Source organism: Eucyclogobius newberryi, unplaced genomic scaffold (genome assembly GCF_026437365.1).
Source record: "Eucyclogobius newberryi isolate DKJ021-1_F unplaced genomic scaffold, fEucNew1.0.hap1 SCAF_5, whole genome shotgun sequence".
NCBI classification, from domain to species: Eukaryota; Metazoa; Chordata; class Actinopteri; order Gobiiformes; family Gobiidae; genus Eucyclogobius; species Eucyclogobius newberryi.
In genome coordinates this window covers 16,526,073-16,536,949 of record NW_027316167.1, presented here as the reverse complement: position 1 = coordinate 16,536,949, position 10,877 = coordinate 16,526,073, and the positions used below count along the sequence as shown (strand labels likewise).

General features: G+C 39.2%; 1 protein-coding gene across 2 annotated transcripts in view; it reads left to right on the top strand.

Annotated features, from left to right (window-relative positions):
• The first annotated feature begins 10,428 nt into the window (after positions 1 to 10,428).
• Positions 10,429 to 10,877, top strand: part of gpc6a (glypican 6a) — a 172,922-nt gene continuing 172,473 nt past the window's right edge. For both annotated transcript variants that reach the window (XM_072465324.1, XM_072465325.1), the window contains exon 1: positions 10,429 to 10,623. In XM_072465324.1, the coding sequence (XP_072321425.1) occupies positions 10,443 to 10,623 (181 nt within the window). In that variant the 5' untranslated portion in view covers positions 10,429 to 10,442. The remainder of the gene's footprint in view (positions 10,624 to 10,877) is intronic.

The following is a 10,877-nucleotide window of genomic DNA, read 5'->3' as shown; positions in this document are numbered from 1 at the left end:
TTCACAAATCTGTGCTACAAATTTTAACTGCTGAAATGTTTTTTTCTTTTCTTTTTATTTTCCATTTAAAGTATGGATAAACGTGCGTCTCAAGTGCACTATCATTGAAAGTGTGTTTTGAATATTGTTTGTATGTATACTATTGTTGATTGTTGGTGAAAATGAGGTAGAGCTCTGTTTTTCTAATAACAATTATTTTCATAGTGAGATATGCACACATTTCTAAATGTGAATTGGTTTTGCCCGTGGCAAATCTGGATTGAGCCTAAAGTGCATCAACTACAGCTTAAAGATTTGTTGCTAAGGCCCATATCTCAGCCTGACACATTTCCCTTTATCTATTATTAAAACACATAAATAAATGTACAGACAGAAAATCATTTTATGATGAATAACTCTGGTTTTGCCGTGTTGCATCGAGGTAAGTTTTCACTGGGAGATAATACAGGCTGCTGAGTCTATAAAAGGTAGCATTTCAGAAAGCACATTTTATCTGTGAGACTGCTGAACAGACAAATGACTGCATATTACATACAACACATCGACAGCAGAAAGTTATACTTACTAGAAATATTGGAATAAATCGTTTATATAACCACTCTATGGAATGAAAATGGATTAAATTCATTATTTGCCTTAAAATTCTACAAACTATACCCCATTATTCTTTCATAACTTGCAAAGAAAGCTCAAAGAAAGCATTTGTACATACAGTATGTTTTCACACTGTTTGTATGACACAAATTGAGCTCAGGCACATTGTTTTTTCACTGTTCATCCTTGAGATGCTTCTACAACTTGGTTGAAGTCCATCTGTGGTCAATTCAGTTGTTTGGACGTGACTTTGAACAGCTCACACCTGTCTACAGAAGGTCCCACAGTTACCAGTGAAGTCACAAGCCATGAAGTCCAAGGAATTGTCTGTGGACCTCTTAGACAGGATTGTATCAAAACACAGTTCTGCAGCATTGCATTTTCCTCTGAGCACAGTGGCCTCCATCTTCCGTAATTGAAATGGGAAAAAAATTGGAACCACCAAGACTCTTCCCTGAGCTGGGCCAAACTGAGCAATCGAGGGAGAAGGGCCTTAGTCAGGGAGGTGACCAAAAACCTGATGGTCATTCTGACAGATCACCAGCATGTCTCTGTGGAGAGAAGAGAACATTCCAGAAGAACAACCATCTCTGCAGCACTTCAGCCCTGTCTGGTAGAATGGCCAGATGGAAGTCACTCTTCAGTAAAAGGCACATGACAGTCCACCTAGAGTTTGTGAAAAGCTCATCACCTGGCCAGTACCATTCCTACGGTGAAGCATGGTGGTGGCAGCATCGCATCGTGCTCAGAGGATGTTTTCAGTGGCAGGACCTGGGAGACTAGTCAGGATCAACAGAAAGATGAATGCAGCAGTTACAGAGACATCCTTGATGAAAACCTGCTCCAGAGCGCTCTGGACCTCAGACTGAGGTGAAGGTTCATCTTCATCCAAAAAGACAACGTGCCTAATCAGAGTCAGGATAACAAAGGAGTGGCTACAGGACAACTCTGTGAATGTCCTTGAGTGGCCCAGAGGTCAGACTTGAACTGAATATCTCTGGGGACGTTCACCAACCAAACTTATTGGTGTCGGGAGGTTGTGCAAAGAAGAACAGGTGCCAATAAAAAGGTGTGCCAAACATGTAGCAAAAAGACTAAAGGCTGTAATTAGAGCTCAAAGTATTGAGCAAAGGCTGTGATTACATGTGCTTTTAATAAATTTGCAAATAATTCAAACAACCTTCTTTCATGTTGTCATTATAGGGATGTATCTTGACTTCACTTGAGGATATAGTCAAATCATGTAATATTAAAAGACACGTTTATTTTCTTTGTTACAAAGAATTATGACCTGTACATTTACAAATAGAGCTAGAGCCATATGGAGAGTCTGTTTGTCAAAAGACAAAATCAAACAACCGAGCTGAACTGGGTTTGAGTGCCTTTCTATGCCTGCACTTATCTATTATTCATGCCGTTGATTGAGCGAATCCTTTTTTCTGCAACATTATTTTCATCTGTTATCAAACACAAAAGCAACTATGTGTCTGCCATAAAGATTAACAGTGCAGACACCGCAAGCTTCTGCATTTTAATGCTGTTCTTTAGGTAAAGGTCACCAGCGTATGTAGGGGTCCTGCCTCACGCTGCATCTTATCATCATTTTTTCCTCTATTATTTATGTGAGTTGTACTGGAAAATCTAACTGAAATCATCATGACAAAAGGTGAGGTTTCCTGCTTATAGAAGTGCAGTTAGTCTCAAACTCATGTGTGAACACTTGTCACTTATGTTGACGAGCTGTCAGCTACAATACACCTCTGCCCCAAAGACTCTTTGACAGTCACATTTTATCATATCAACTTCATCTCCTTTCATCCCCAACTCTTCTGTTTTATAAAGTTGGATTGCAAGATATTTGACAGAATTTGACAATAAAGATGACATTTGTGCGGTGTTATAGTTTTACCCATGTGTGAGAAGTACACAAGACCATATTGAAAAACTTGTATTATATGTATCTATTTGATTACATTGTGTGCTGAAAAGATTGTCAGTAATTGTAAAGGAGACCACATCAAGTCTATTCCCCTGAAAACATGTTAAGAAAAGACAATCTGATCACCATCTCTTTGTAAATAAACGTTTTAAATGAAACACAAAATTAGGCTTGGTCCTCATATGTATTTAATTGGCTGAGAAAAAAGTTTGGGCTTCCTTGGTCTATTCGATTGGTTCTCAAACTGTGGTACTTATCTGTTCAATTTAAAGTCTGTTTTATCCACATCTATGTCCTCTTTTGTATAACAATAGTGTAGTCATGTTTTCGACCTGGTTTGGCTCTAATTTAGATCTAGTATAGTTCAGTTAGTTCAGCTTTAGATCTGGTGGTGCTTGAAAGGCTAAATATTTTCTTAGGTAGTGATTGATGTAAAAGGTTTGAGAACATTTCTGTTCTGTTTTAGTTGTCTTCCAATGCAGTATTTTCTCTCAGTTGGTATTGTTAAAAATATACATCAGCTCTTCAAATATTGAGGTATTATGATACTCTAGTTTCTGTAAAAGCAAGTAATTACTGCTGCTTCATGATCAGATTTGAAGTTGAATTGTATGTTTTATTTCTGAGGTGGAAGAGCATGAACAGAGTGTCCTTCAGATGTAGACAGCCTTGAGAGTCGACCTATAGAAACATCCGTTTGATGAAAAACTCCAGCACAAAACAACAGACACGTCGGGAAGAAAAGTGTGCTTCTGACTGGTCTCACGACGTGGGTTAAGGTTGTATAATGTACAAGTTTGTCCTTGTAGTTACAAAGTGGATTAATAGTGTGAGTAATTTAAAAGTAGAATAGTTTAGTGATGTTATATATCGTCTGCCTTAATTACTGGTACACCGAAAATACCTTGTAATACATGTTTTGTTTGTGCTGGGTCTCCTCGCTACAGATCTGGCCTGTGATTTGCTGTCTCGATGGTGATAGGTACATTTAATGCCATGCTGAGAAACATAGGCAAAGCTATAACATCCCCATGGAGACAAGCAGCTGGCAGATCCTCAATTAGACAAGTTAGTGTTCCTTTAAATATTTCCCTTCAAAAAAGTAAAGTATAACTCTACTGTGTGAAGCCAGTTTCAACGTGAAAACCTTCTTATAAGTATCTTTCATTCTTTCATATCTTTCATTAATGGTCCCAAACTAAAAAGCCTACAAACATTAACAATTAGCTAAACCATTTGAAAGCTGAAAAGAACCACAGTGGACTCGTTTGAATTATGTATGATACAGAGAATTGGTGGTGAGACAGCAGTATTTGCACTGATATAACACTCGTAAACAAATGGGCGATCATGTTTTCTGGAATATCAGATTATTATGAGACCAAAGCCAAAGCATTGGGAGGAAAACCACTTACCGCTAACCTTTTCTAAGAGCATATATGTATGTGAACAGGTTTACTGCATACAACAGTGCAGGTCTGAGTTGCTAATCGAAATCAAGGCTGTCAGCAGAGGACTGACATGACCTTTTCCATGTTGTGTGAGAATGATTAAGGACTGGGCACACTGTGATTTAACATTTGAGCCAGCGGGTTTGATATCGATTGTTGTTGCACATGAGGAATCATTACCCTGCGTGTGCATCTTAAGATTTGTTTTCCTAAGAGGGTTGGAAATAAAGCTGCTTATTCATCATCCAGCCCTATTCCCTGAGTTATTTTATTACCCAAAAAGTGTTCAAAGTAAGGTAATAAAAGTGAGCTAAATTATCTGCAAAATATTACATAATTTTGTGAACTGGCAGTTTCCCAAAATATGTTGGTTTTCTAGCACAAGCTTGGATGATGCTGTTTAAACTTAGGGTTAATGTTTTAACAAGATACTGTAATAGCAAAAGAAAATCACATTTTGCCAACTGGACAAAGGGTTTTTGAGTGAACACTTGCCACACAAATAGCTTCTTCGGTTCCTCTGAAAGGGAGATGACTCACTGCCCTAAATATCTGTCTGACGGGACGAGCACAAATACAAACGGGTTATTTACAGTCAGAAGTATCTGTAGTTAAGTCTATAGAACTACCCTTTTCATTATTAAAAAACTACTCAACTAATCAAAAACAACTTTAAAACATAGAAATACATGTACATGGGATGTATACAGATATTTACTCACCCAGACAAAACACGAGGGCAAACAGCCAGGGTATGGTGGGGGGTAGAAAGTGTAAGGGCGTGGCTAGAGATTTTTGGTGGATTTTTGGTCATTTTTTGGGATTTTTGAACTAAAATTAACCTTAGCAAAAATGAAAAAAAAAGGCAACAACAACAACAACAACAACAAAACTACAATACACAACATCACAACAAAATACTCCATCAGCGGGTGGGGGTGCTGCTGGTGAGGGGATGAAGTATTGGAAGACGGTGTCCAGAAGGATAGAACTACTCTAGAGTCATATTATGTTTGAGTCATTACTGCCCCTAATGGATCGTCTCACGTCTGACAGAGTTACTGCAAACATCTAGAGTGTGTTCATTTCAATGCAGTTTGCTCCTCCTTTCATACGGATATAATGCAGAACCCTGTCTGAACTGAAGAGGGTGTGTGTGTGTGTGTGTGTGTGTGTGTGTGATGCACCCAGCTGATTAGCAATTAGAAGCTATTTATTTAGCGTTCAAAGGAATCCTGCAACAATCCATTAATTCTTCAGCGTATTGACTTGTGTTCAGTCAAGAGCTAATCTGATGATTTGTGTCGCATCCAGCCTCTGCACTCATTATTATGCAATGATTGTATGTACCATGTTAGAAAAGTCATAATATTTGTATTTATTTATTTAAATGATTTCATTATCTATTTATATATACTTTTTTTGTGTACGAAGAAACACATGTGGAGTGACGACCCCAAATGGAATGACAATTGAAGTCTTATTTAAAAATGACCTAATATTACATAAATTATCAGAATATTTTTTTTTTACTTTAGAGAAGATTCCCTAAGCCACCACTATACAAAGTTTACCCCCCCAAATATGAAATGATGATTTATAGGTAAATATCCACACTAATCACTAGGAGATGGACCAGACAGTGCAGCAAATCATATTAGCTTCATGTATCCTGGATTATTGCTTCAGAGACTGTCCAGCCACTGTCCACTACAACTAAATGTTGTGGCTAGTACAAAATTAAACACTTATAATAGTTATATTATGTAACAGGAATAGGACACAGTATTTTCATTTTAGACCATGCCATGTAATTTTTCACAAATTTTTCATGAATCCACCTTATGTATATACAATTCTAGTAATACATTTGTTTTTAAAGGAATTATGCATTGGCTTCCGTGCTAATGTGAACAAAGTGACCGTATTCCTCATCTGCCTCAGTATAACTTACACACCACTAACGACATCACATGCACCGCCTTCGAGATCGTGCAAACATTTCAAGTTTAGTCAGAGTTGAGCGGAAGAAATGTGTTGCAGGAGTATTGCATCTTCCTGGCACATGTTGCAGCTGCTTATCTTTAATAAGGAGCAAGAATAAATTATGTTGTTTTTGTTTGTGGAGGTTTGAACCTGAGACCACACATATATTTGAATATATGACTTGAATATTAGTACTTAATAGAGAAAGATACATCTGACCTTCTAACTAAGTATCAGATGCAGAAATAAGTTATTAGTGTTAATTTGTTGATTTCAATGTTGATATTAAATAACTGGGACAAATATGTAGTACATATTATATAGTGTGTTTTGCTGGCAAGCCTAACCAGAGGATGCTGTCCATGGTGCTGAAATATGTTTGTAATTAGAAAGGTCTGGTGAGGCTTTGTAAAGCCAAGAAACAATTTGTTATTTATGGTCAAGTTTCAAAGACGGTTATTAACAGTTGTGAAATCTAATAGATTGTCTCATCCGTTTGCTGTCAAATAATAATCAAACAATCATATAAGTGTGTCAATATGTCTTTAATTCTCCTTAGTATTGGTAATTACAATTGAAATGTCTTGCCAGGTAAGTTATTTTCTTGATGTCTTTCTTGTTGGGATTGATTCCAAAAGTGTTTAGCAAATTCTTGGGGCTTATGTTGGTTGGATTCATAGCTCAAAGATGCAGAGTTGTTCATTTTAATGTAATTTGAGGTCGGACTTCCTGACCTGCTTTTCCGCGTGGTGTTTTAACACTCCCTCCATAACTCACTGCCCATCACTGTGTGGTGTTGTTTGGAAAGTGCTTTTCTTATTGGTTAAGTGCTTTCCAACACAGACCATTATTTGTCAGAGCTGGCGCTCATGATTTGTGACCTCAAAGTTGATTCAAGGTTTTCTAGGCAACAGCAAGACAATACAGCTGCTCTCATTTCTGAAGAAAAATGTTCAGGCTGGAGTCTGTATAAACTGTGACCTGATTGTGTATACTTTTAATTAATGTACATACTTTACACATTTCAAGAGTGAATAAAATTTAACTTGTAACCCTTGATTCCTCTATCACTGTGAGATACCATGAGCATGAACTAAAAAAATCCAATGAGTCCAGATTTTTTTTGTCCTGCATTAATTTCCTTGATTAAAGGTGCAATGGACGATTTTTCGGCGATTTGAGAACTCAGGCGGAAGTGCGCATGCGCACTCCCCCGTGCGGACCGATACAACACACACGTGCGTTTGTTTATTAGCGCAACGGAGCGCATCACATCTCTCGTCTCCCGTTGACTTCCGTCTTCTTCTGCGTCAGCTTGAACTGTCTTTCTCCGTCTTCATTTTGCCCCGTACACTGAGGGAACTATATTATGATAGATCCATGCGCTTAGGCACGCGGAAACGTGGGTACGAACCGCACGCGGCTGCAGGTGAGCGATAGGTGCGTTTTATGATTGATACGTGGCAGGACAAATGATTTATCCACGCCACGAGGAAATATGATAAAGAATTTGCTGAAAAAAATTGTCCATTCCACCTTTAAGGTTTTTAAAACCTTCTGACTTCTGCACATGGCTGCTCCTTTCCTTCAATCTTATCACAGCATGGGCTCATTTGTCTTCATCCATTCTTACACTAATCAATCGGACAATCTATAAATAGATCCAGCTGCCACTTTGTTATTGACCAAATCAGGGTAAACATAAAACTCCACTATCCTATTAGAACCTGCAACTTGAATAATAGCACATGTCTAGTATGTTGCTAAGTGTTGCCCCACTATCCTTCCCTGTGGTCAGATGAGGAGTGTGAGTCATGATGATGATAACTCCACGAGGAGCTGCTATCGATCGGCTAACAGGATCACCTTCTGGCCATCATCTCCAAGCCTCATTAGCAAGGGCTTATTAGCTGAGTATAGGGCTATTACAGCACAGTGAAGCTGAAACCATTGGCCAACGGGGAAACACATTTGATCTTGGACTCTTCATGGCTGACAGACAATGGCCTGCTTAACTGCAATACAGTGGTTGGATAATTGGATAATTGAGTCTTGCATTGAGTAGATCAGACATGTTGAAAGGCAGTGGAATGTAAGATGTAACACAACTATTAGAAAAATGTCTCTTTTATTTTGAGTTTTTTACTGTTGAAAAATAACATTATCTGTTTATCCGGGATTGGGACAAAAAAACACCATTAATACTTGACACCAGCACACATTATCTGACTCAGCGGCTGACACCACAGCCATAAATATCTGATTTAATGAACAAAGTTAACTTGCAACAATGCATATAATATTAATCAAAACTTAAGCATGTGGCAAAATGACCAAATATTTCATTTTGTGCTCAATTTTAATAGACTAGAACTTGGTCTTACAAAAAAAAAGAAAATCGGTGTAGAAGAATTACGTTGTGGAAAATTAATTACATTTTCCATTTCATTTAATGAGAGTGTGTCTTATAGTACAGCGATTAGGTCCAGATTTGACACTGGGGAGTAATATCCTCTGACTGCGCAACGCCTGCTGTGATAATTTGTTCCTCTTCAGTCATTTTGCAAACATTTTCTTTGGGATTCATATCAGATCCGTCCACGCTTAGCCTTATGCTTAGTGTAAATATATTAGAACGATACCATTTGTCTTGCAGATCCTCCTGGACTTGTCAAACATTACAAACGATGTGGGAGACGGAGCCGCTTTGATAGACGCAAACCATAGACACTTAGAACAACATTTATTATGTATCAGTCTCGAACAGAAGAAAACATAAGAGCAATGAATAAACACCTCGACATTTGATTTGTCAGTCAGTGTTTGGCTCAGTGATGTGCTCTCTGTGCTTTTATACTTTGCATTACGCTGTTCTCCCTGTCCATGCTCCACTGTAAACAGCACAATAATGTACAATGTATTACCAGTGTCATCATTCAGAAAAGCACATTTTGCCCTATTTAAACATTTCACATGTTTGGTACACCAAGGTTGAACAATTTTGGGGTTTACGATGATATACGAACTACGTTGTTGATAAGTAAACAAGTTTGATTTTTAGTGGCGTGTCTTGTTGCCTCATAAAACAAAACTGTGCATAAGTCGCTCCAGTTTCCTTGTCCTTAACACACCTTTTGAACTTAACTAAGGCAAGACAAGTTTATTTGTAGAGCACTATTCATCCACAAGGTCATTCGAAGTACTTTACAGAACAGGAAAAGATGCTGTAAAATGACAGTAAAAAACAAATTGCATTGGTTTCTTGTTGTTTTCCATGTCTTACATTAGACTGATGTTGCCTCATCCTGACTTTAAGATGCTTGTTGCGTAGCTCACGTGTTACAGACGTTTGGTCCCTTTCAGCACAACTTGTGATCCAAATAAACATACACATACAATACTACTTTTTTGTAAAGGGCTTCTTAATAACAACAACAACAACCTTTCTCCCATGTTCTGAAAAAAAGTGAACCGCTTGATTGATGCGAAAAGCAATTTTATGCTGCTTTCATGTGAATGAGATGTGGGTTTTTTTTGGTGGTTTTGTCAATGTAGTGGTGATCTTGTCATTTAAATTGCCTTTACAAATTGTGCTCTACAAATAAACTTCCCTTGCCTTGCCCAATGTACTTTTTCCTGGAATGTTTGATTCATGAACTTTAACATCAGCCTGCCCAGGGACAACAGGTGGAAACAACTTGATACATCACATCTTTCCTTTATCACAAAAAGCTATAAAAACATCTCAAAATGCAAGCGTAGCAGAGCGACAGTGCGACTTGTTTGCACTCAGACTGCTCCTTGGTTACATCACGACCAAAGCCTATATTGAATATCCAACATAGTGAGTTTATCTGATCCGCTTCATCACATTACAACCTTGGGCCACCTAAATGCACGGCTCAGCTTTAATTCAGCTTTGACCACAACATGTTTCAACGGTTTCTCTCTCTGTCCTCAACATGTGTCTCCTCTCCTCCTCTCGTGCGCACGGAGCATCCAGAGAGAGACCCTCCGGTGCAGCGCGCGCGCCCTCCTCCCTCCGCACTCCAGTCCATGTTTTGCCCTGCCCTTGTGCTGCTGCTGCTGCTGCTGGTGCTGCTGGTGCTGCTGATGCTGCTGGTGCTGCTGCTGGTGCGCTCTGCTCGTTTGCGCGCAGTGTGTCTCCGCGTTGCGTCCTGCCTCCTCTTGCGCCGCCGCCACAAACACGCAGGGCAGCCGGAGGAGAAGTTATCTGCACTCACACTCCACCACCACCACCACCACCACCATCACACACGGGAATAACTGGGACTCTCCATCTGTTTTCACTGGGAACCTTACACCAGCCGCGTTTGGCGATGTGGACGTACCGTTATCCAAAGTGAGGAGTGATTTCTTTGGATTTCTTTTTTTTTTTTTTTTGGTTTGCTTTATTCCCCCCTCAACATTGAACGGAGCTCGTTTTCCCCGTTATACCAAGGATTTGACTGATGTATGCGATGTGGAGGCTGCAGCTCGCCTTATGCACTGTGTCGGTTGTGTTCCTGTCATACGCTGGTGCTGCTGGTGCTGCTGCTGGTGAAGGCAAAGCGCGGAGCTGTAGCGACGTGAGACAAGCGTACAGCGCGAAAGGATTCAGCCTCACAAATGTACCTCATCAGGAAATATCAGGTGAGGAGAGACGTCCGAGCGGTGTGCGCCAAACCACGACGCGCGCGCCTCTCCACCAGGCATGTTCCGTTCTGTCGGAAAGTCAGACACAGTGTTTGATCAAGGGTTAGAATAAGCAGATTTGGAAATATTCACTCCATATTTTAGGTTGTTATAACTTACTTATAAGAGCGTTACTTTAAAAGGGGTGTGGCAGATTTTTGTTCCTATTTTATTTTTTTTTTATTTTTTTTATTGTCTTACATTACTAATTA